At 42.8% G+C, this 24,676-nt stretch overlaps 1 protein-coding gene across 1 annotated transcript in view; it reads right to left on the bottom strand.

The window, feature by feature from the left end:
• LRRC31 (leucine rich repeat containing 31) overlaps nucleotides 1-24,259 on the bottom strand; it is a 28,600-nt gene extending 4,341 nt beyond the window's left edge. The window contains exons 1-8 of the mRNA XM_040480708.1: nucleotides 23,872-24,259; nucleotides 15,879-16,022; nucleotides 13,774-13,941; nucleotides 10,960-11,127; nucleotides 10,573-10,740; nucleotides 9,647-9,814; nucleotides 6,683-6,850; nucleotides 3,584-3,751 (exon numbers count right to left, since the gene is read on the bottom strand). Coding sequence (XP_040336642.1) covers nucleotides 3,584-3,751; nucleotides 6,683-6,850; nucleotides 9,647-9,814; nucleotides 10,573-10,740; nucleotides 10,960-11,127; nucleotides 13,774-13,941; nucleotides 15,879-16,022; nucleotides 23,872-24,064 — 1,345 coding nt within the window. The 5' untranslated portion in view covers nucleotides 24,065-24,259. The remainder of the gene's footprint in view (nucleotides 1-3,583; nucleotides 3,752-6,682; nucleotides 6,851-9,646; nucleotides 9,815-10,572; nucleotides 10,741-10,959; nucleotides 11,128-13,773; nucleotides 13,942-15,878; nucleotides 16,023-23,871) is intronic.
• Between the last annotated feature and the right edge of the window lie 417 nt (nucleotides 24,260-24,676).

Consider the following 24,676-nt stretch of genomic DNA (forward strand, 5'->3'; position numbering starts at 1 on the left):
TGTGGACACTTAGGTTGCTTCCATATCTTGGCTATTATAAATAATGCTGCAATAAACACAGGGGTGCATATATCTTTTCAAATTAGTGTTTGTGTTTTCTTTGGGTAAGTACCCAGTAGTAGGATTACTGGATCATGATATTTCCATTTTTAATTTTTTGAGGAACCTCCATACAGTTTTCCACAGTAGCTGCACCAATTTACATTGCCATGAATGGTGCATGAGGGTTCTTTTTTCTCCATATCCTCTCCAACACTTGTTGACTTTTTGATTTTAACCATTCTGACAGGTGTTAGGTGATTCTTCACTGTGTTGTGTTTTAAGATTTTTTTTAAAGTAACGTCTACACCCAATGTGGGGCTCAAACATACAACCCTGAGATCAAGTGTCACCATGCTCCACTGACTGAGCCAGCCAGGCGCTCCCTCGTTGTGGTTTTGATTTGCATCCCCCCATTGACCAATGATATTGAGCATCTTTTCATGTGTCTGTTGGCCATCTGCATGTCTTCTTTGGGAAAACCTCTGTTCAGTTCTTCTGCCCATTTTTTAATTGGATTATTTGGGATTTTTGGTGTTGAATTGTATAAATTCTTTATACATTGTGGATATTAATGCCTTATTGAATATGTCATTTGCAAATATCTTCTCCCATTCAGTAAGTTGCCTTTTCATGCTTTTGGTGGTTTCCTTCATTGTGCAAAAGCTTTTTTTTTTTTTTTTTTTTTTTTTTGGTGTAGTCCCAATAGTTTAATTTTGCTTTTGTTTTTCTTGCCTGAGGAGTTCTATCTAGGCCAAGGTTGCTAAGGCCAATGTCCAGATCACTGCCTATGTTTTCTTCCAAGAGTTTTATGGTTTTAGGTCTCACATTTAGGTCTCTAATCCATTTTGAGTTTTTGTGTATGGTGGAAGAAAGTGGCTCAGTTTCATTCTTTTGCATGTAGGTGTCCAGTTATCCCAATACCATTTATTGAAGAAACTGTCTCTGCCCAACATTGTATATTCTTGCCTCCTTTGCCATAGATTACTTGATCATATAAGCATAGATTTATTTCTTGGGTCTTGTTCTGTTCTATTGATCTATGTGTCTATTTGTGCCAGTACCATACTGTTGACATTACTACAACTTTGTAGTATATCTTGAAATCTAGGATCCAATTTTGTTCTTTTTCTAGATTGCTTTGACTATTCAAGGTCTTTTGGGTTTCCATATACATTTTAGGATTACTTGTTCTAGTTCTGTAAAAAATGCTGTTGGTATTTTGATAGGGATTGTATTAAATCTGTAGATTGCTTTGGGTAGCTATGGACATTTTAATAATATTTGTTCTCCCAGCCCATGACTATGGAATATCTTTCCATTTGTTTGTGTCATCTCCAATTTCTTCTATCACTGTTCTATAGTTCTCAGAATATAGGTCTTTTACCTCCTTCATTAAGTTTTTTCCTAGGTATTTTATTATTTTTGGTGCAATTGTAAATGTGATTATCTTCTTAAATTTCTCTTTCTGCTGCTTCATTATTAGTGTATAGAAATGCAACAGAATTCTGTATATTGACTTTGAATCCTGAAACTTTACCAAATTCATTTATCAGTTCTAATAGTTTTTGGTGGAACATTAGGGTTTTCTAGATATATCATTGTGTCATCTGCAAATAGTGAAAGTTTTACTTCTTCCTTACCAATTTGGATGCCTCTTAGTTCTTTTTTTGTCTGACTGCTGTGGCTAGGACTTCCAGTACTATGTGGAATAAGAGTGGCAAGAGTGAACATCCTTGCCTTGTGCCTGACCTTAGGGGAAAGCTCTCAGTTTTTCCCCATTGAAGGGAAAATATGATGTTAGCTGTAGGTTTGGCATATATGGTTTTTATTATGTTAAAGTGTGTTCCCTCCAGTCCCACTTTGTTGAGGGTTTTTATCATGCATAGATGTTGAATCTTGTCAAGTGCTTTTTCTCTATATACTGAGATGAATCTATGCTTTTTGAGATGATCGTATTATTATAGTTTAAAGCAAATCCCAGACATTGTTTTAACTTTCCTGTACTGTTTGAATTTGCCAATCATGTGAGTATCCTAATTATGATTATTTCACAATTTTATATTTATTATATATTTTTAAAATCTGGGTAATCGGATCATGGGTTGTGGAAATACTTATGTAGTTTACTCTGGGAAAGTGCTGTTATTTATAAAGGGAAAAAATAAGGTACAAGTGATTAAGAAATTCTTAAAGGATGTTTGTTAAAATAATCAAAGCAATATAAAAGTGGCAATGGCTAACCACACACATTAATACTTGTTATTAACTGAAATGTTTTTGGAGGGGTGCTCATTGCTTCAGAGATCTGGCAGCTGGTGGTTACACAGCGATAGAGGTGTGGGGACAAGAGTAGATGAGAGACACAGGTGTAGTCTCCAATTCATTGTTTTCCAATGGGAAACGGACATATAGAGGCGATTTTGGGGATATGTGAGAATGGTATTATAGACTCTGAATCCCACAGTGTACAAGCTATTCCTTATTCAATTCTCATTCCATCTTTCTAAATTGACATGGAGAGGGGCGCCTGGGTGGCGCAGTCGGTTAAGTGTCCGACTTCAGCCAGGTCACGATCTCGCAGTCCGTGAGTTCGAGCCCCGCGTCGGGGTCTGGGCTGATGGCTCAGAGCCTGGAGCCTGTTTCTGATTCTGTGTCTCCCTCTCTCTCTGCCCCTCCCCCGTTCATGCTCTGTCTCTCTCTGTCCCAAAAATAAATAAACGTTGAAAAAAAAATTAAAAAAAAAATTGACGTAGAGAAAGCGTCAGATTGATGCTAATATGCCTCTAAAGCTCTCTCTCCCCCTTTTTCTAACCAAGAATGAACCTCTGTTCAAAGCTTTCATATGGCAACAGTCTAACAATGTCTATATATGAGAAGTGATGCCTGTATTTCAGTTATAGTGATGATCAGTTTCCTGTTTTTGTTTTGTTTTGTTTTTGAGGCATGGAGGGGCAGAGAGAGAGGGAGAGAGAATCGAAAGCAGGCTCCACGCTGTAAGTGCAGAACTCAACAAGGGGCACGATCCCACACACCATGATATAATGACCTGAGCTGAGATCAAGAGTCCGATCTTAACCTACTGAACCACCCAGGCACCCCTCAGTTTCTTGTTTAAATAAAAGCATTTAAGTTAAAGAGTTAACATGAAGAAAAAATTAAGTAACAGCGCAGGTACGACGTGGACAGGGCAAACTTTGTGAAGGCAGACCGTAGGTAACTGAAATTTGAGTAACACCAAGCTGGCTACAGAATGCCACAACTGTCCTGCTTTGGGGAAGACAAGGAGCAGAAGCTGGAACGACCCATTACCACATCTATGCCCATCTCCCCCTTTGTGAAAAGCCCGCCACTCTCTTCCTGGCCTTTGAATTGCCCTTATTCATTTTCACCAGATCTCTTCTAAGCAGGTGTCAGAGAGAAGGGAAGCTTTGCAGAGGGCTCAGCCACAGGACTGGCTGCCCTCCTTCCCTTCCTTCCCCTTGCAGGACAGGCGCACTGGGCTCCCTGTGCCAGCACTGCTTTGGGACCAGTAGATACGAACCCAGGACAGCCACGTCCTCTGTCACCAGGGAACAGCTGCTCAGTCTCAGCACTTGAAGGGACTCTGAGAACTTCAGTGTTTCCAGAAGCAGCTTCATGTTGCCACCAATACATTTGTTCCAAGAAAGGTCGAATACTTCCAGAGCAGGGAGGTGAGCAGAGGCTTCAGCTAAAATTGAGAATAGTAAGAAGAGCAAGCATTTAGGCTTCCCTCTTTGAAACTGAGCAACCTGGGGCAACATATTAATAGAACTAAAGTTAAGACAGTTGTGGAGACTTGTCTTTTTCCCAAAATTCATGACCACAGCTTTTGTTGTCTATTTTTATTTGAGAGAAATGCTGGAAACTTTGGGAAAGTAAACTCGGTGAAATGGAATTCACTATTGACTGGGATTTTTCTCCTTCAGTTGACATCCAGGAGGGAGAAAGAGGCAAAGGATTTGGACAGCTGGTCAGGATTTCCAGTACGTGTCCTGGTTTTACGTAGTCCCTTGTACAGTTACCGCTAAGGTTCAGACAGGGGGCCAAGTCTCCTCAAGACTCTGAAACACCAGAATATGTTTGTGTCTACCTACCTGCAGTGACAGAGACAAGGAAGGGAACTAGTGTATTTTGGAGAGATTTTTAAAGAAGATTAAAAGAGGTTCTGCTCGATTCTCAGTTGCCCCTAATATTGCAATTAACCCAAACAACTTGTTGCCAAGATACAGTTAATTATGCTTTAATTCCAATCTTCTTTCTAAAGAATAACAGGTGTCCAAGGGGCAAATATATATCCTTTTATAATATGTAAAAAGAAAATCCCTATCACCTACATGGTACAGGGACCTATCAATGAGAAATGGAGCTTTTTCTTTTAAAATTAAGGTGGAGAAATACGTTTATGTCTTAATGCAAACTGATATAATTCAGTGTAATATCTGCTTGATTATGATTCATTATGCAGCAATAATTGAAAGGAGTTATTATCCTCTGATGGCAGAAGACACAAAATTAAAAACAAAAATTTCTTTAGAAATTATCCAACTTTTGGGGCGCCTGGGTGGTTCAGTCGGTTAAGCGGCCGACTTAGGCTCAGGTCATGATCTCGTGGTCCGTGAGTTTGAGCCCCGCGTCGGGCTCTGTGCTGACAGCTCAGAGCCTGGAGCCTGTTTCGGATTCTGTGTCTCCCTCTCTCTGACCCTCCCCCGTTCTCTGTCTCTCTCTGTCTCAAAAATAAATAAACGTTAAAAAAAAAAAAAGAGTTTAGAAAGAGAGATTAAAAAGAAAAATTATCCAACTTTTTCCAAATAGAAAGTATATTTATAAAACATCATGGGGGCACCTGGGTGGCACAGTTGGTTAAGCATCTGAGGTCGGGCTCAGGTCATGATCTCAAGGTTTGTGGGTTTGAATAGCCCACGTCAGGCTCTCTGGTGTCAGCTCAGAAACTGCTTTGGATCCTCTATCTCCCTCCCTCTCTGCCCCATTCCTGCACACATGTGCTCTCTCTCAAAAAATAAACATTAAAAATATATATTTTTTAAAAATCACGTTGTCCCTAAATTTATTTTTTGTAGCACTTTCCTAACTGAACATTAGTCTGAGCAATGGCATGCATCATGTATGTGCGTGCATGTGTTTACCTAACCATTTGGGGGATTACAGACCCCTTTGAGAAGTTACTTTGTTTTACTTGCTTAGCTAATGTCAGAAATACCTAAAATGTGGTTAGGGTATATACAGTGAAGAAGAAGTGTCATCTCTGCCTTCAAGGAGGTTATAAACTGGGGGAAATATGCACATTGAGAAAAACACACAAATAAATACATAACTTCAAATTCTGATAAAAACTATAAAAAAGATACGGGGCTCCTAATTTAGATCAGAGATGCTGTATTAACAGGGAGCATTCATGCTGAGACCTGAAGTCAGGGCTCCCCAAGAAAGAATAGGGTGTGGGGGCATTCCATCCAGAAAACAGAAAGGCCTGAAGACAGAGGCGAGCCCAGTGACAGGAAGGAACTGAAAGAAGCTGGTTCAGGGAGCAAGGGGGAGAGTGGCCGAGATCACCTGCACCTTTTAGACCCCATGAAGGAATGTGGATTTTACCAGAGGTGATGCAGGCAGCCATTGAGTCTGTTTAAACTGGGTAGTAGTAAGATCCAATTTACTTTTTTTTTTCAAGTTTATTTTTATTTATTTTTGAGAGCATGCACGAGAGAGTGTGAGCCAGGGAGGGGCAGAGAGAGAGGGAGAGAGAATTCCAAGCAGGCTCTGCTCTGCCAGCACAGAACAATGTGTGTGCAATGTGTTTTGTTTGGGTGGCAAATTCAGTAAAGTGACACAAAGTGCCTCTGCCTCAGAATATCTCCCTCTGCTTGAAGGTGATGGTCTTGCCCCTCAAAAAGGCAGAAATTCCAGATTCTCTAGACCCTTGGTCTAGGCTGGGCTGTATCCATGACCTTCCAGCAGGCCTGGATTCCTAGAGAAGACAACAAATCATGCTGGGAAGTAGATGTTGGGCAGTCAGCTAGACTCACACACTAGCAACTGCCTCGCTTTTCCCATAAGACTCCCAGCAATCCAGTTTATATTGTCACCTCAGTGAAATGACAAGTTACCATGGATATGGACCTCCAGAGTTGGCTACGTACAGTCTAGATTTTAATTTTTTTTTTAACATTTATTCGGGGGTTTTTTGTTTTTTGTTTTTTTTTTTTTGAGAGACAGAGCATGAATGGGGTGGGAGGACAGAGAGCGGGAGACAGAATCCAAAGCAGGCTCCAGGCTCTGAACTGACAGCACAGAGCCCAATGTGGGGCTTGAACTCACGGACCATGAGATCATGACCTGAGCCGAAGTCGGGTGCTTAACCAACTGAGCCACCCAGGTGCCCCACGTACAGTCTACATTTTAAATGTTAGATTTGCAAATGCCAGAATCATTCATGCGGCCTTCAGAAGGCCAATTTTAGGGGAGCATATTTCCTGAAGAGAAGACAAATTAGTACGTCACAAGTTTGCCTGTGGCCGAGCCTTGGCATGAAATTCTGATGTATGGAATATGTGTTCTCATGTGTTACTGTACGTGCTTGTAGGGATCTGGGGAATTCTCTTACCGAGGGCGGTAAACGTCTCACTTTGCAAAGCACAGTTGTTGATGAGTAAGGACTTCAGGGCTGGTAAAAATCGGAGCCGGCTGAGTAGGTTTTCAGAAGAGCCGCCCATCTTTTTGTTGGCAGATAAATCCAACTCTTGAAGACTCGAGAGTAAAGGGATTACCTGGGCTGTTAAAATGTCAGCAGTGACGTGTTTTAGGCACCATCTCACAAAGAGTGTTCTGGGTGTTTGGGTCCCACAATCTCCCTCCTTGACACACCCCTGCGCACACGCACACCAGCCACACTTCCCAATGTACAGCTTGGGCTTTTCTGCTTCCAAGCCTCTCTTCAGGCTAGAAGTTAAGACCAAAGATTCTGGAGACAAAACTGGTTCTAATCCTGCCTCTGCTGCTAAAGAATTGTATGACTTCAGGGAAGTCACTTAACTTCCCTGAATCTCGGTTTTCTCAATAATGAGAAGAACAACAGTACTTCACAGGGTCATTGGAAAGATAAAACAACTGAGTATATTTAAAGTACTTGGTACATGGCCTGGCACACATTAACAGCTCAATTAATGTTCAGTGTCATCATTCTTTTCTCAGAATAAAGTAATAAGTACGAGGAAGGCAATGAAAGCAAGCAGTCAGGATGGAGGTCTGTTGGTGACAGCACTGGCTTGGGGTCCTGAGGGCCTTGCTGTGCCAGGAGTTACCCTGCTTCACTATCTTTCTGCTACTTTTCGTGCTTGCAAGCCTTTGGCCTCGCTCTTTCCAGTGTGGGAGATGCAGCATCCTGGCATCTCTGTGGGGCTGGCTCACCCCTGAGAGCCTTCCAGGGACACCTTGGTCACATAACCCCTTGGTCACTATCACACCACCCTATTTATTTTTGCTTCTGTGAGGTCTGTATGTAGGGCCTGCTTCATCCCCAGAGTGTGCATCAAAGTCTAGAACACTGGAGGCACACACACATTTGTGGGAGGAGGGACGGAGGACGGGAGAAAGGCAGAAGAGAGAAGGCAGGCACGTGTAATCCCAACAGATGTAACTGTTTCTTCCTCTTCCAACCCCCACAGCACTGCTCTTCGCCATGTAGTTGGTTTATTCCTGTCCCTGCCAGACTGAAGCTCCCTGACTGTGAATTTGCCTTTGCCCTTGGCACAGTGCTCCATACAGCTAGATGATTGGCTAAATGATCTGTAATTCCATTTCTTTGGAGCTGTCTAGAATGATCAGAAAGAAGAATGGGGAATTACTTAATACCATAAGGTATACACAGGATGTATGTTCATTTCCATCTTTTCAAAATTAGACAGTTTGCTACAGTTATTAAATAATCATTAGCTTTCCAAGGCCATCCACCCGTGTTGGTGGCTGCAAATGTAGTAAGAGAGGCTAATCCATCCCTTGTGCTTATGCTAGTGGTAACAATGGAGGTGCTCTAGCACCGTACCCTTCCTCTGAGTAACAAGATGAGTAACAACGTTACTCAGTTGTACCGAGGGAACTTCATTCTTTGGGACCTGATGCATTCATAACCCAGGAGTGTCTCCTCCAAGCATGACACTCAGAAGTAAAGGGGATGGTGATATTCCATAAGGCTCCACTTGGAGCCCAGAAACAGATTGTTACTTAAAAATCTTTAATGAAAGGCTTGGACGCTTCTGTTTTTCAAATTGAGGCCTAAGAGTCTAAAATGTAATTTAGCAGGTCTCAGGATGCCTGGGAGTTTCAGTTGCTTAAGCGTCCAACTTTGGCTCAGGTCATGATCCTGCAGTTCACGAGTCTGAGCCCTGTGTCAGGCTCTGTGCTGACAGCTCGGAGCCTGGAGCCTGCTTTGGATTCTGTGTCTCCCTCTCTCTCTGTTCCTCCCCCGCTCACATTCTGTCTCTCTCTCTCTCTCTCTCTCTCTCTCAAAAATAAATAAACATTAAAAAATAAAAATAATGTAATTCAACAGGTCTAAAATATAGACGTCAGACCTAAGAACCCATTTTAACTCGTTTCCTTCCCCAATCGTACTAAAAACAACTAAAAAATTGTTTCTAGTCTTGTTTTTCATGGATTCATTCTTTCAATCAGTCATAGTCAACAAGCATTTGTGGGGTACCAACTGTGGGCCCGAGCAAAGGGGAGGTTCTGAAGGTGTTCCCAACACAGGAGGGGCCCCTGACCTGGAGAGGGAGCGAGGACAAAGGCCCCAGGGACAGAGGTCAGCACGCACAAATGACCGGGGTAGAGTCAAGGAGGGGAAGGGTAGCGAATGAGGTCACAATGATAGAGGAGGAACTGGGAGACCATTTGGACTCTCAGGAACCTAGGCCCGAGAGGACGGTGGCCTGAACCAGGGTAGTAGAAGTCTAGGTGGTGAGCTGTGGTCTGATTCTGGAGGTATTTTCAAGGGTTACTGTGGTCACAGATGGACTAAAAACCTTAATGGCAAGGCTGCACTTGCGCTGTTTGTTATAAGAAACTGCATTTATACATTATGTGGGGTAATTACAGGATTGTGTCTATGGTGGAAAGTGGGTGTGTGCCCTAAAGTTGTAACGTACACCCATTATGCACCACCCTGCTGACTTGTGTAACTTTGTCTGTATCTAAGGGGCTTGGCTTCACTTGTTAGTCAGAAAGCCTCAAGGCCCTTTGTTCAGCTTTCTTTCCACATCCCTGTTTGAAATAAACTTTGTGACTCACAGACTCATTTCTAAACAGCAACACATATTCAAAATTTTCTCCTTCAAGTGCCACATCCATCATTTACAAACGTGTTTAGGAGGAATTTAGATGTGCTAATACTTACTGGGCACTTCATACATGCCAAATACTAGATTGGAGGCATCCACAGAACTTTTTAGGATGTGACGCTTTCAGTAACTCCATAAACTGTAAGTTTAAGGGGACGCCTCGAATTTACCAAGTTTCCAAACATATACTGAGGTTCCAAAAGTCCTTCCTTGGCTCTACAGTTCACACTTACTCAGCGACATCACGTCATCTACCGTCAGCGAGCACTGGTGAAGATCCAGGACTTCTAGATGCTCCAACATGGCCAACTGAGCTGGCGAGTCTTCAAAACCTCCACCCAGCTCCTTGTTGCAGGAAAGGTCTAATTTCCTCAGTTCACACAAGTACCTGAAAGCAGCATCTACAAAGAAAGTCAAAAGTCCCATTTTGACAAATTACAAGGTGGAAGGCAGGTGCGTAGAGGGAGACGGAGAAAATACACTGGGCTGAGAAAAGCCAAGGCGAAGGAATAACTTTAGACTTCCTACCATCTGGTCATCTTTGGACCTGACCGTGGCTTCTAACACACACCATCCATGATCTGCAACGCGTGCCAATGGCTCTGGTCAAACCCTGCAACTAATGGTTCTCCTCCTCCTACACTGGAGCATTGGCGTTTCAGAGAATTCTAGACTTAGGCAAACTGCCAGTGAGAAGGATATTACAGGCTCTGTAAGTTGAAGGGAAAAACACAATTGCATTTCATGGTCTCCCTCACTGTGGATACTCTATATAGGGGAATAAATTTTAACTACAGATGCCACTGATGCTGTTCTTTTCATCAGTACCAACTCCTTCCTACTACTAAGCATAAAATAATGCTGACATTTTTCAAAAGTAAGAGAAAAATGGAGAGCTTCAGTAGCACATAACTTTTATTTTGCCCCATGTCTATCTCAAACCCAAAATACCCTGGCCTTTTCAGAGGCAGTCATTTTAAAAGGTTGTTTTTGTAATCATGCAAGTATATGCTTGTCATAAAAGACTTAGAAAGTAATAAAACAAGGAAGATGTAAATTACCTATCATCTTATTCCCCAGCCTAACCACTGTGCATATTTTGTTGAATGTCCTAACAGCAATTATAAAGTAAAATTGCACATGTATATAAAAACCTCACCCAATATTCTGACACTCTTTTGCGATAGTCCACATGAATGTAACTTCAGTACTTTCAGATTTGAGGTACTTTTTAATCCCTGAGCAATACTGTTTAGACTGCCACCGATGTTTCTGTTAATGGAAAGATCAAGTACTTCAAGATTTTGCATCATGGGTAGCAACTGACCTAGAGGGAAGAGAAACAAACAAGAGCAGCTCAGTAAAAATGCAGGGTGTGACTGCTGGGGATAAAGGGGAGGGCAGCTTCATGTGACCTGGGGGTACAGTGCGCCACTGTTCCAATTCAGGGTAAGAGAAAGCACAGCCAACTTTGACCCCCATGCTGTCTGATCGTGGGCATCTTCACACTTATTTTCTGGGAAGGACTCATCCAAATCCCACCTACCCACAAACGCCCCATCTTCTGATGTGAGGTCGCAATCTACGAGCTCAAGTGTTTGTATCTTGCTCCCTTCTTGGAACTTCTGGAGGATCAGAGGCAAGTTTCCTCCCACTTTACTGTTCCAGGACAAGTTCAGCTCTTCCAGCTCAGGTATTGCCTCCAGTGCTTCTCCTGTTACCAAAGAACCCAAAGACTGGATTGATTGCTAGTCCACAAAGCAGGGGATCCATGTCAAAATCAGTACAACCATTGTTTATGGACTAGTATTAGCCAGGCGAGGGACTGGTTAGGTGCCAGGTGCCGAGGAACAGAGTGGAGAAAATGACCCACCTCCAGCCCACTCCCAGCAGTGGGTGCTTCTGTATGTACAGGCACAGCAATTCTAGTCCCTCCAAAGTTCAGAACCATGCCTATGTATAAAAATTGTAAGCAAAACAAAACAAAGCAAAACACCCCAAGGGTACCTGGGTGACTCAGTCAATTAAGCATCTGACTTCAGCTCAGGTCATGATCTCACGGTTCGTGAGTTCAAGCCCTGCGTCGGGCTCTGTGCTGACAGCTCAGAGCCTACAGCCTACTTTAGATTCTGTGTCTCCCTCTCTCTCTGCCCCTCCCCAGCTTGTGCACGCTCTCTCTCAAAAATAAATAAATATTAAAAAATTAAAAAAAACCCCACCTATCATCGAGTTGTTTTTGTGGTAATAAATATTTATACTATTCCAACTACTTTCATCCACCCTGTCTGGGGTCATCATTGCTGGGATGCTGGGCCAGAGGAAGAGGTGAGGCAAAACAGGGCACTGGCCACCACAGGGGTGAAGCTCACCCTGACATCAAGAGTAGCACACACAACTGAAACCGAGCACTGCAGAGAACTAGTAACAAAGCATAAGGCATCAGCCGCTCATAACAGCCATGCAGCCCTGGCGGGTGGAGGAGGATGCAGTAAGAATGGGGTGGAACTTGACATTTCTGAAACCCTTTCACATAGGAAAGCATCCGAGGGCCAGAATGGAGGCTGGGAGAGAGAATAGGGAAGAGCAAGGAAATCCTCTTTAGGAATGATTTCCACGGCCTTGGGTAGAACAGAGGCACATACACGAAAATGCACTTTCTTAGCATACAGAGTCAGTCTCGACACCAAACAATTAAGAGTGCTGGAAAGTCCCTTGGGTCCGGAAGCCTCTCCTCCACTGTCCACTACTGGGCTTGGACTTCTACCATTGGTTATTCACTGTATGGAGTGAGGTTTCAGGAGTGCAGGAGCCTCGTGTTCAAATGCATGTTCTCCCAGTACAGGAATCATTTTGTGTGTCATCGCCAGTCAGCTGGGGTGGCTTTTCTGGGGTGGCATCACCCTGAAGCATTCCCCAGGATCAGAGAGAGAGAGAGAGAGCGCATGACTGATTAACCATGTCTGCAGTGCACATGGTACTGGAGAGCCACGCATCTATCATCCTGCACTAAGCAACTGTAACCAGTGTAGCAGTGATGGAACGCCTCCTGATTTATGGTCTCTTATCAGTCAACCATCTATTCTCCAGGTACCCCATCTGCCATCAAGGCTAAGGAAGACCCCTTCTGATGGGAGAAGATGCAAAAGCCCTTCCAGAGAGGAGTCTGGGAAAGGGAGCAAGGCATAAAACATCACAGCAACAAAGATGCAGACTCTCTCTTGAACCTGGCAAGTTCGGAGTGAGTCCCAGGGCAGAAATTCCATTCCCTGGCTTCTTAAGGCTGGAAGATCATAACACAGATTAGACTCATCATAGAAAATAAACAACATTTTCTTTTTGTGCCTGAGTGGCAGTGAGTTGAATTTGCAACTCTGCTACACAATAACCAGCTGCTAAATTGATTACTTAAAATCACTGAAAGTTAGTTTTGGATGAGGGAAGAGCAAAAGGAGGGACTATCCATTATTGAGCACATGCTGGGCATGTAGTACATGCTTTAAAGAAATTGGTTAATCCTCACAATAGTTTTCTGAGGTGGATATCAACCCCATTTCAGAGATAAGAAAGCTGAGGCTCAGGAAGGTTAAATCATTTGTCCATGGTCCCAAAGCTAGTTAGAAGTTGGGGTAGGATTTGCACTAGGACCTGGCCTGCTCTCAGATGGATGGTGTTTCTCCTCAACTACAGGAAGTGTAGGCCAAGGGCATCAACTGACCTCGATCTTCCACAGAGGGCAGAGAGAAGACATTTGACATGAACTGTGTTGTCTCTACAGAAATCTTTGCAGAGATGTAAATGATCAAAATATGTCATTGAAATAAGAAACTCCAGACCAAGAGAATTTTTAAAAATGTTAATGGCAGCTGAAACCAGCAAGCATTTTAGTAAAGGGTTGGGTAACATGACAAATTGTATCCTACATTCTATGTTATTCTATGTTCAGTAATTAACTAACTTGAGGTTCTAGTTCTATTGAAACCATTGCTTTTAGTTTTAAAATCTTGCTTTGGTCAATTTTTTTAAATGGGAGTGGAAAAATAGAAGAGGTTGTTTTCGAATTGGAAAATAACTTATTATCTACCTCAATTTTACAGGTGAGTAAGAGTGAGTAAGCACATTTGACAATTATCTCCATTTAAATTCCATGAGAGCAGATACCTGACCAACCTTTTTCCTTTCTCTATCCTGGGGCTTAGCACAATGCTAGGTACAGGCTACTTAGCTTTTCAGAAGTTATACAAGTGCCCAGCGTGGCATTTCATCGTCCTTGTGCTCTCATCCATGAGCCCCGGAGGGGCTGTGACCCAGATAGTTTGCCCTTGATGCTTCAGAGCTGCTAGCAGTGAGGCATTCATCATACCCAGTGCTCGAACATCATCAGTGGTAAGTCTGCAACTTCCCAGCCTCAGGATTTTTAACTTGCTGACGAGATGCATTTGCTGGGTGACTGAATGGAGGGTTCCACCTATAAGATCATTCCAGGAAATATCCAGTTTTTCCAAGTCTGGGAGAAGAGGCAGCAAAGCAACTGGAAGGGAACAAGAGAAAAGACAGATTTGCACGTGCAATGTGTAATTGGTAGTACATGGGACCCAGTGCCTATTGCACTGTAAGAGAAGAGGGAGGGGTGGACATGTTGACTTTCAGCAAAGCACGGCTCCCTCAGCCATGCAATCGGGACAGACTGCATTTCCTAGGGCATTTTCTATTTCTGCCAAAAATGCAGTGGTATCTTCAGATTTCATACAACTCCTTTATTGTAGTAGAAACAGTAATTCTACTGTTACTAGCATTGTCACTGTAATATGTACACTAGTCCTTTCCATTTTTGCAGAGCACCCTGACGTCCCTCACCCCTTCATCCTAGCGGATCCTCAGGCTGAAAGCAGAGGACTGCACTGTTGGCCAGGGTTGCTGAGATTGAGGGTACTAGTTACCCTTTCTTTGTGATCATCATTGCCTGGGTATCACAGCCTTCTGAAACTCCCATTATATTTAAATGGACCGACATGTGGAGATTTAGATAAGCACAAAGCCTGACCAGAATCTTCTCTGAGTATCTGCCATCACTCATTAAAAGTGAAGTTACTGCCTGCGGAAAACATTCTCAAAGGCCATCTTTATCTCCCGGAGCGACAAGACCCGAGAGTGGAGACTGGAGACTGGAGACGCCAGCCGAGAGGAAGTAAAGCATCTTTGCTTGTTTGTTTTTAAATATGTCTTGAAGGTTAAGGGGCAGCCATCAGAAGCAGCAAGCTGAGGTCTTATAGCTACAGGCACAGCAACTCCAGACCTTCCAAAACTCTGAGGCCATGCTTAGGAGTGAAATTTGTTTTTGCCTTTTGTTTGTTACTAGCTTTCAAAGCAGTTGAGCCCTTTCAACTTATTCACCAGAATTCTTATGCTTTATAAAGCATAAGTCTATTGAACACATTAAGAAGGAAAAACAATTAAAAGCAGGATTGCTGGGGCCCGCACTCAGAGATTTCAAGTCAGCGGGTTTGTGCTGAACTCAATTGCCTGTGTTTGCACCAGCTCTGCTAGTGACTCTGACACACAGCCATCTGGAAACACAGGTGCAGTCAGGGTTCTCTCTTAAGAGAGCTGTCCAAAGGAGAACCTGGGTAGCTCAGTTGGTTGAGCGGCCGAATTCAGCTCAGGTCATGATCTTGCGATTCGTGGGCTCAAGCCCTGTGTCAAACTGTACTGACAGCTTGAGCCTGCTTTGGATTTTGTGTCTCCCTCTCTCTCTACCCCTCCCCCACTCAGTCTCTCTCTCTCTCTCTCTCTCTCTCTCTCTCTCTCAAAAATAAACTTAAAAAAAAAAAACATTTAAAGAGAGTTGTCCAAAATATAATGGCATGCGTTTTAATTAAAATAGCCAAGGACCCCTCACTCAAAATTCAGTTGTTTTGACACCTCTGTGTTGGTAGACACATCTCATTTGATGAAAGACTTGACTCAAGGCATCTGGGAGAAAGAGAAAAGATAAGGTGGCAGTGGTTGTGTGGGGGGGGGGGGGGCTTCACGCCGGACTCCTGCTTACGCGTGACACATGATGGTTACACTCTCATTCCACAGATGACAGAACACAACACCCTTTTACATGCCCAGCGGGGCTTGGCTCTACGGATGAGCCACTCGAGTTTAGATCGTACGCAAAACAAATGTTTTTCAGGGAAGAAGAAGCAATCGGTAGGGAAGTAAAATTACTCAGGAAAAACAGACAAATGAACCTTCCTCCTAAACTTGGCTCAAATCTTTGTAGCTTGAGGAAAGATTAATTTGTCTTTTGTTGTTGTCTTTTGTTGTTGTTGTTTTAAATAGTGGTGCCGCTGCTCTTCCTGATTGGGTGGGGCCACCCTGTAGACCTCGGGTGGTCAGGTGAGTGATGGGTGTGTTTTGCCTGCTCATCTCCCCTCAAAGGCCCTGGGTCCCTCTGTGCCAAGTCAGCTGCATACAGACCCACTTCCCTCACGTCCTCAGTCGTTAATCCGCAGTTATTCAGATCCAGACACTTGTTGACAGACTTTCTGCCCAGCTTCTGCAGGAATTGCTCGTTTTTCTCCATCCTGGATCCCAACTCCATTTCTGAAGTGAGAGGCTTAGCTACATTATCAGGAGAAAGAAGAACTTGCTGTTAATGCAGATAGTGTTAAAGATGCACGGCGATCGCAAGAGACAAGTAAACAGACTAACAACAACCCTGAGCTGGTCCTTGGAGAAACTCAACCCAGAAGAGGAAGCATTTACCAGGGGACAGAACTTAACTGCTGTCCTGATTCCGGGTGCTGGACAGTGATCACTCCCATGACCCTTTTCTGACAAAGGAGCCTGAGGAACTCGGTGGCTGTTCTTTCCTGGCCTGACCTAGGTTTCTCCTCTCGTAGACAGCGTTGTTCTCCCTGGACCGAGTAGTAAACTTGTTAGCACAGGGTTGAAGCCGAGCACGGCTGAGAGACGCACAGATGTCTCCGGTGAATGCTCATGGTGGGGAACACAGGTAATTTGACCAAGCAAATTGCCAAATTTGCCAAACAAAGGCAAAGCGTTGCAATCACTGACGATGGGCTTCAGCTGGCTACAGGGAGCGACTCAAAGACTCAAACACTTGCTGCTCATCTCGTAGACCATTCCATTGACAGATGCAGAGACAGTGGTGCCTGGGAGAGCTTTTCTCAACTCCTGCCACAGGACACTTTCAGGAAGACTCATTTGTCCTTCTTGTCACTAGAGACTACTTACATGGCACCCTCACCAAGTTCCTCTGTACTAACACAGTACTAACGTGATAACACTAAAATAATAAAAGCCTTACTTTTTCATTTTTTTTAATGTTTATTTTTGAGAGAGAGCGTGAACGGGGGAGGGGCAGAGACAGAGGGAGACAGAGTCCGAGGCAGGCTCCAGGCTCTGAGCTGTCAGCACAGAGCCCGACACAGGGCTCAGGCCTACGAACCATGGTGAGAGATCATGACCTGAGCCGAAGTCAGACACTCAACCGACTGAGTCACCCGGACGCCCCTAAAAGCTTTCCATTTATTGAACACCTATTATGTACGAGTGCTGCACCTACCTCATGTGCCAGCGTTTGAGACACGTATAAAATACATCATCCTTTTGGAAGAAAAAATGAATATGCAAAAAAGGGTCAGTGACAGTGACTTTTTAGAGGTTTTATAAATGAAAATGTACAATTTAAAACATATAAAAAAAAGTTTACTGGAATCCAATACAAAAGTGTAAGTTCTAAATGTGCAGTAATATTCTACTAACCCTGACAAAGTATAAAAACCACATAGCTAAAAAGAAATACTATATTGGTACCAGTGAAAATTAATGGTAGGACTTCAGTAGTAATCAATTTAAATTTAAATATTAGGAGAGTAATAAGAACGCTACCTCTCCACAGTGTGTCTGGCAGCTTGCTATTTTTTCTATTATAATTTATTGTCAAGTTGGCTAACATACAGTGTGTAAAGTGTGCTCTTGGTTTTTGGGGTAGATTCCTGTGGTTCATCGCTTACATACAACACCCAGTGCTCATCCCAACAGGTGCCCTCCTCAATGCCCATCACCCCTCTTCCCCTCTCCTCCTCCCACCCCCCCATCAACCCTCAGTTTGTCCTCTGTGTTTAAGAGTCTTTTATGGTTTGCCTCCCTCCCTCTCTGTTTGTAACTATTTTTTCCTCTTCCCTTCCCCCATGGCCTTCTGTTAAGTTTCTCAAGATCCACATGAGTGAAAATATATGATATCTGTCCTTCTCTGACTGACTTACTTCACTCAGCATAATACCATCCAGTTCCATCCACCTTGCTGCAAATGGCAGGATTTCATTCTTTCTCATTGCCAAGTAATATTCTATTGTATATATAAACCACATCTTCTTTATCCATTCATCAGTTGATGGACATTTGAGCTTTTTCCATAATTTGGCTATTGTTGAAAGCGCTGCTATAAACATTGGGGTACATGTTCCCCTATGAATCAGCACTCCTGTATCCCTTGGGTAAATTCCTAGTAGTGTTATTGCTGGGTCATAGGATACTGCCATTTTTAATATTTTGAGGAACCTCCACACTGTTTTCCAGAGTGGCTGCACCAGTTTGCATTCCCATCAACAGTGCAAGAGGGTTCCTGTTTCTCCACATCCTCACCAACATCTGTTGTTGCCTAAGTTGTTAATTTTAGCCACTCTGACTGGTATGAGGTGATATCTCAGTGTGGCTTTGATCTGTATTTACCTGATGATGAGTGATGTTGAGAATCTTTTCATGTGTCTGTTAGCCATCTGGATGTCTTCTTTGGAAAAGTGTCTATTCTTGTCTTCTGCCCATTTCTTCACTGGATTATTTATTTTTCAGGTGTTGAGTTTGGTAAGTTCTTTATAGATTTTGGATACTAGTCCTTTATCTCATATGTCATTTGCAAATATCTTTTCCCATTCCATCGGTTGCCTTTTAGTTTTGTTGATTGTTTCCTTTGCAGTACAGAAGCTTTTTATCTTGATGAGGTCCCAAAAGTTTATTTTTGCTTTTAATTCCCTTGCCTTTGGAGATGTGTTGAGTAAAAAATTGCTGTGGCTGAGGTCAAAGAAGTTGTTGCCTGCTTTCTCCTCTAGGGTTTTGATGGTTTCCTGTCTCACATTTAGGTCTTTTATCCATTTTGAGGGTTTGTGTGTGTGTGTGTGTGTGTGTGTGTGTGTGTGTATGGTGAAATAAAGTGGCCTTCTTCATTCTTCTGCATGTTGCTGTCCAGTTCTCCCAGTTTGCTAAAGAGACTGTATTTTTTCCATTGGATACTCTTTCCTGCTTTGTCAAAATTAGTTGGCCATACATTTGTAGGTCCAATTCTGGGCTCTCTATTCTATTCCATTCTGGGTCTATATGTCTGTTTTTGTGCCAATACCATACTGTCTTGATGATTACAGCTTTGTAATAGAGGCTAAAGTCTCTGTGATGTCTCCTGCTTTGGTTTTCTTCTTCAATATTACTTTGGCTATTTGGGGTCTTTTGTGGTTTCATACAAATTTTAGGATTGTTTGTTCTAGCTTTGAGAAGAATGTCAGGGCAACTTTGATTGGGATTGCATTGAATGTGTAGATTGCTATTTTTAAGCAAACACCTATAGGGTGTGGTCTGTGTAGGGATGGTTGATGTTGCCACATTCTCCCAGTAGGAGGCAGCACCATCCACAATTTTATCTCTTTACACAGGCCTTCCATTTCTATCAGGGTGCATTGCATACAATGTATTTTATTTTGGGTATGGTTGCCAGATTTAGGAAAACAAAAACAGCGTGTCCAATTAAATTGAGACTTTAAGTAAACAAGGAATCATGGCTTAGTAAAAGTATGCCCCAAATATTGCATGTATTTTATGTGGCAACCCGAATTTTGAGTAGAGCAGAAGCAAGTTAGGGATGGGGGGATGGGGAGGGACTAACTCTTGCATGCAGTGAGTCCAGGACACTTTGTTAAGCTTAATTCAAAGAGTCTCAATCACACTGTTTCATAGATTTAGAACCTGAGACACAGAGAGACTGTAAGTAGCAGAGTCAGAATGTGAACCTAGAACAGACTGCTCCAGAACCCATTATGTGTTTGTATGTGTTTAAATTTTTGGGTTAGGGGGTATCTGGGTGGCTCAGACAGTTAAGCGTGACTTCTGCTCAGGTCATGATCTCATAGTTCGTGGGTTAGAGCCCCATGTCTGGCTCTGTGCTGACAGTTCAGAGCCTGGAGCCTGCTTCAGATTCTGTGTCTCCCTCTCTCTCCACTCCTCCCTGGCTCATGTTCTCTCTCACCCTCACTCTCAAAAATAAATGAACATTAAAAATTTTTAATACATAAATAAATTTTTGTGTTAAAATATTTCTCTGCATGATACCTTATGCTTTCTCTTTTGTTTTTAAGACTTTATCCCCATAGGATCGACCTACGATCATGCTCAAGTTCCACCCTTCCCAAACCTTTTTCTTTTCAAGCCACTATTCTGTCAATCATTTCCTTTACTGTCAAATGTTTGGAAAAGGTGGTTTGTACTTGCTGGTCTCACTTCACCACATTTACCAATCAACCTCTATGTTCTGGTGACCACATTCACCTATTCAAACAAATTGTTTCTCAAAGGTCACCCGCAGACAGATTCAGGACTCTCTTCTCAGACCACATCCTGCTTGGGCATTCTGTAACGGTTGATCTGATGGGCAAGTCTAAGACCGCAGAAGTGGAAGACTTGGTTCAAATTGTGGGTCCTGCAGGTGAGCAAGTAATTTGGCTTCTCTGAGCTTTGGGTGATTCATCTGTAAAACAGAAACTCTAATTTCTGCCTTGTTCATTTCTCAGGAGCATGGTGACTTACATTTCCTAGGGCTTCCCAGGGAGATGGGACTCTGCAGGGCCTTTTACATGAGAGGTATGTTATAAATATTTGTTGAATGAACAAATAATTGAATGAATGAATGAATGAATATTACCTTTAAAGCTCCTTAATTACCAAAACAAAGCAACATGATAGACTTTTATCGAATGCCTCAGTATAAATATAAGTACTAATTTATGAGATCCATGGGCATGAACTTACAAACCATATATCTCATTTTTTTAAATACATAAAACCCTTTCTTCAAAGGATAGCTTATGTCACAGCTCAAGATATAAGGCAGTTGAGTCAGAGCTGCTACCAGTTGGCTGAGTTGTGTTGACTGGTGCCCTATGGAGAGCACAAAGTTGTGACATATGAACAGTTCTATGGAGTGATTCGGGACCTTTTCCTGACTGCCTCCATATGATTCTGTGAGCTAAGCAGTATCTTCACATTAAGTTCTTTTCCAACTTATATCTTCCAGGGTTGGTTTCTTGGTCATAAACAACCATGAATCCCAGTGGTTTCATAAAACATAATAATGTTTGTATGTTTGTAACGTGGGTGTTGCTGTGCAGGGAACCAAGATAACAAGTTCCTGTTTTCCATGAGCTACGTGTCCAATGGAAAAGGCAGGGGCACCTGGATGACTCACTTCGTTAAGCGTCTGACTTTTGGTTTCAGCTCAGGTCATGATTGCACAGTTTGTGGGTTTAAGTCCCACATTGGGCTTGGTGCTGACAGCGTGAAACCGCTTGGGATTCTCTCTCTCTCCCTCTCTCTCTCTCTCTCTCTCTCTCTCTCTCTCTCTCTCTCTGCATCTCCCCTGCTTGCTTGCTCTCTCTCTCTAAATAAATAAACCTTTAAAAAAAAAAAACAGGCCAACAGGAAATCCATGCTCACAATACAGAGGAGAAGTGCAATGGTGGGGGCAGGCAGAGGGTACATGAGCACACGATAGTGACAGTAAGCACCTCAACTCCCATGGGCAGGTCATGGCAACCTTTCAAGAGAAAGGGGTGTGTGAATGCACCTTAAGAGTGAGTGAGAGTCAGTCAGGTGGGTGGACATGAGGGAAGGATAAATGGGGGGAGGGGTGCAGGAGGATGATGACACAAGGGAAGGTCTTTGTAGGCACAGGGAACCCCTTTGCAAGAATGTGGCCAGCTCAGGAAACTGCAAGTAAATCTGAATGTCAGGAGTAGAGGGTGCACATGAGGTTGGGGGGAAGGCAGGGGTCATGAAGAGAGATCCATCTGATGACAAACACCTTGAAGACCATGTTTGGGATTGTGGACATTCTCTTCAAGGCAAGAAAGACTCAGTGAAGGATTTTAAGCAGCTGAAAGATAGCATGTCTGTGATTTAGGAAGAGGACCCAGTGGCACTATGGAGTACAGGTTGGCAAGAGTGCAAGAATAGAAGCAGAGAAACCAGTTAGGAAGCTGTTTCAGTGGTCTAGGCAAAAAAACAAAAAACAAAAAACAATGAAAGCCAGAACAGCAATGGAGAGGAGGAACCAGATCCAAGAGTCATTTTGGGGGCAGAATTAACATGACTCCAGGTACCACTGAATTTGGGGAGACGTGGAAATGGACAAGCCATGCATGGCTTGAGTGGCCAGTGTTGGCCAGTGGGGAAAACCAGCTGCCTGGCCTTGCACTATTAATTTAATCATGGTTATAGGTATTCATTAACTATGCTCCTAAAACTTCAACTCATACTTTAGAACAAATACCAACAATTTTCTGATAGAGGTTGTCTTTCTTTTTAAGTAGACTTTAACTTCCTATTTCTAAAAAATATTTAAAATATACTTAATCTACTTTCAAATAAAATTATATATATATATTTTTTTTTTTGAGAGAGAGAGAGACAGAGAGAGAGAGAGAGAGAGAGACAGAGAGAGACAGAGAGAGAGAAGCATGAGCAGGTTAGAGGGGCAGAGGGAGAGAGAAAGAGAATCTTAAGCAGGCTCCATGGTCAGTGGGGAGCCCAACACGGGACTTGATACCACAACCCTGGGGTCATGACCTGGGCCAAAATCAAAAGTTGGATGCTGAACCAACCGAGTTAGCCAAAATGATATTATTTTTGGTATTTGATGCAAATAATCTGACAGAAATGAGGGTAGGTATAAATGAAACAAGATTGGCCATGGGTTGATAATTGTTAGAGGGAAGTGATCATGGGGGGTCCTTATACTATTCTCTCTACTTTTGGGTATGTTTGCATTAAAAGATTAAAATGCTTAAAAATACATTTAATCTAATAAATTATATATATATGTATATATATACATATATATGTATTAATTTTTTTAATGTTTGTTTATTTCTGAGACAGAGAGAGAGCATGAGTGGGAGAGGGGCAGAGAGAGAGAGGGAGACACAGAATCAGAAGCAGGCTCCAGGCTCTGAGCTGTCAGCCCAGAGCCCGACGTGGGGGTAGAACTCATGGACCGTGAGATCATGACCTGAGCCAAAGTCGGTCGCTCAACTGACTGAGCCACCCAGGCGCCCCTCTAGTAGATAATATATTAATGGCATTGTACATGACACATAGCTTTAAGGAAAGATTGGGCAATATTTATTTTCATAACCCTTGAATTTGTAATCTCTGTTCTAAGAATCTGTACTAAAAAACAAGGCTGAAATACAATGACGTATGGAAGAGGCAAGAGGGAAAGACAAAAATATTCACTGACAGGCACGGGATGGAATATCATGCAGCTGTTAAAATTAGGCATATAAACATCATGTAGCAACGTGGGGATTGAGCAGTATAAAAATATGTTTCAGAAGTAGGACCACAGCTCCGTGTAAGCTCAAGAGGGATTTGCAAGCTATTATTATAACTGCAAAAGATGCCCATTCTGACCCCCAGCTACCTCCTCCGTGACTGTCCTATTACTTTTGTCCTTTCTCCTCTCATCCTGCTCCAGCACCCCTGACCTTGGGCTCGCTCTCAAGTACTCCAGACTCAGTCCCACCCTGGACCTTCACATTTATAGCTGCCTTTGCCTGGGAAGCTATTCCCACAGGCATCTACGTGACTGGCTTTATTCATTCACTCTACTTGGCTTACTTTATTCAGATCTCTGCTCAGGTGCCACCAAATCAGAGACTCCTTCCCTGCAACCCCATCTAAAGTAGTACCCCATCCATCATTCTTAGTCTCCTTAGCCTGCTTTTGTTTCTTTGTATCACTTATCACGCTGAAATTATGTCTGCATCTGGTTCCTTGTGTACGTAAGGTCCTGTGTTATGTGGCTGCATTTCTAACACAATAATGGCTGACATACAGTAGGTACTCGATCAATGTTTATTGACTGGCTGGTTGACCTTAAATGCAGGTATATGAACAAAATACTGTATCAGAATGAAAGGAAACAAGGTATTTTCTCTATACCTTCCTGTAGTGTTACATGTAATTTAAATGCTAATAATTTAAAAGTAAAATTCTTAAAGCATTTAAGTAACATAGTAAATGCTTAGAATAGAAACTCATATTAGGTTTAGTTTAACCCATATGATGTCTTTAGGGGGAAACATTATTCTAAAAAATAGAGAAATAACAGCAGTCAGTTTACCAGTATCTAAGATGTTTTCTGTTCTCTGTGTGTCATCGCTGGGTTGGAAATCAGCAGCTTCAAGGTCATTGCTCTTTTTTCTGCTTTCAGCTTTGGTGGGCCTGAGTTTTGAGCTCCTGAAGAATTTGTTGACAAACGAAGTCCGGGGTTTGGTTTCTCCATCTGAGGAATTTTTCTTCCTTCTTTGACTCATGGTCAAGTTGAAAGTGGTCTTTCTCAATAAGACATCTTCCTGTTGTTTTCAGTTTCTGGGATCACCGAGAAGCAAAAGACTCTGCCAAGACCGTGTGAAATCAGAATTTCCTTACATGAGCTTTTATTTCCCCCCTTTCTTTGTTTTTATTACTGGTAATGTTTAATGTAAAAATAAGAATGATGTAACCCAGGATCCGGGAACCAACAGATGGTGGCAGATACACATCTAAAGCAAACTTGGGTTTTTACCTTTGCCCCACTTTATTGTGTGAAATACAGGTCGTTAAACACCACTTTGGCAAATGCATCAAATGTGTTAATAATTTGAAATTTCAGCAATTACAGTTACCTTCTGAGGGACAGTAGTAAAAGAGGATTTAGCATGTCTCTAAACTGGCCCTTTGCAAAACTATCACCCGGGGGGGTTGCCTTCGGTAAGCCCAGCCTCCTCTCAGCAGCCTCCTCTGCTGCTGCTTCTCCTGGCTTCTTCCCTTTTTCCCCTCCAGCCCTGCACCGCCACCCCCATTAGAGACACACTGGCAGTAAAAACTTCGCTCACTCCATAAACAGAACCTACTCTGGGTCAGATACTGTTCTAGATGCGAGATTC

Source organism: Herpailurus yagouaroundi, unplaced genomic scaffold (genome assembly GCF_014898765.1).
Source record: "Herpailurus yagouaroundi ecotype Mexico unplaced genomic scaffold, PumYag 159, whole genome shotgun sequence".
NCBI classification, from domain to species: domain Eukaryota; kingdom Metazoa; phylum Chordata; class Mammalia; order Carnivora; family Felidae; genus Herpailurus; species Herpailurus yagouaroundi.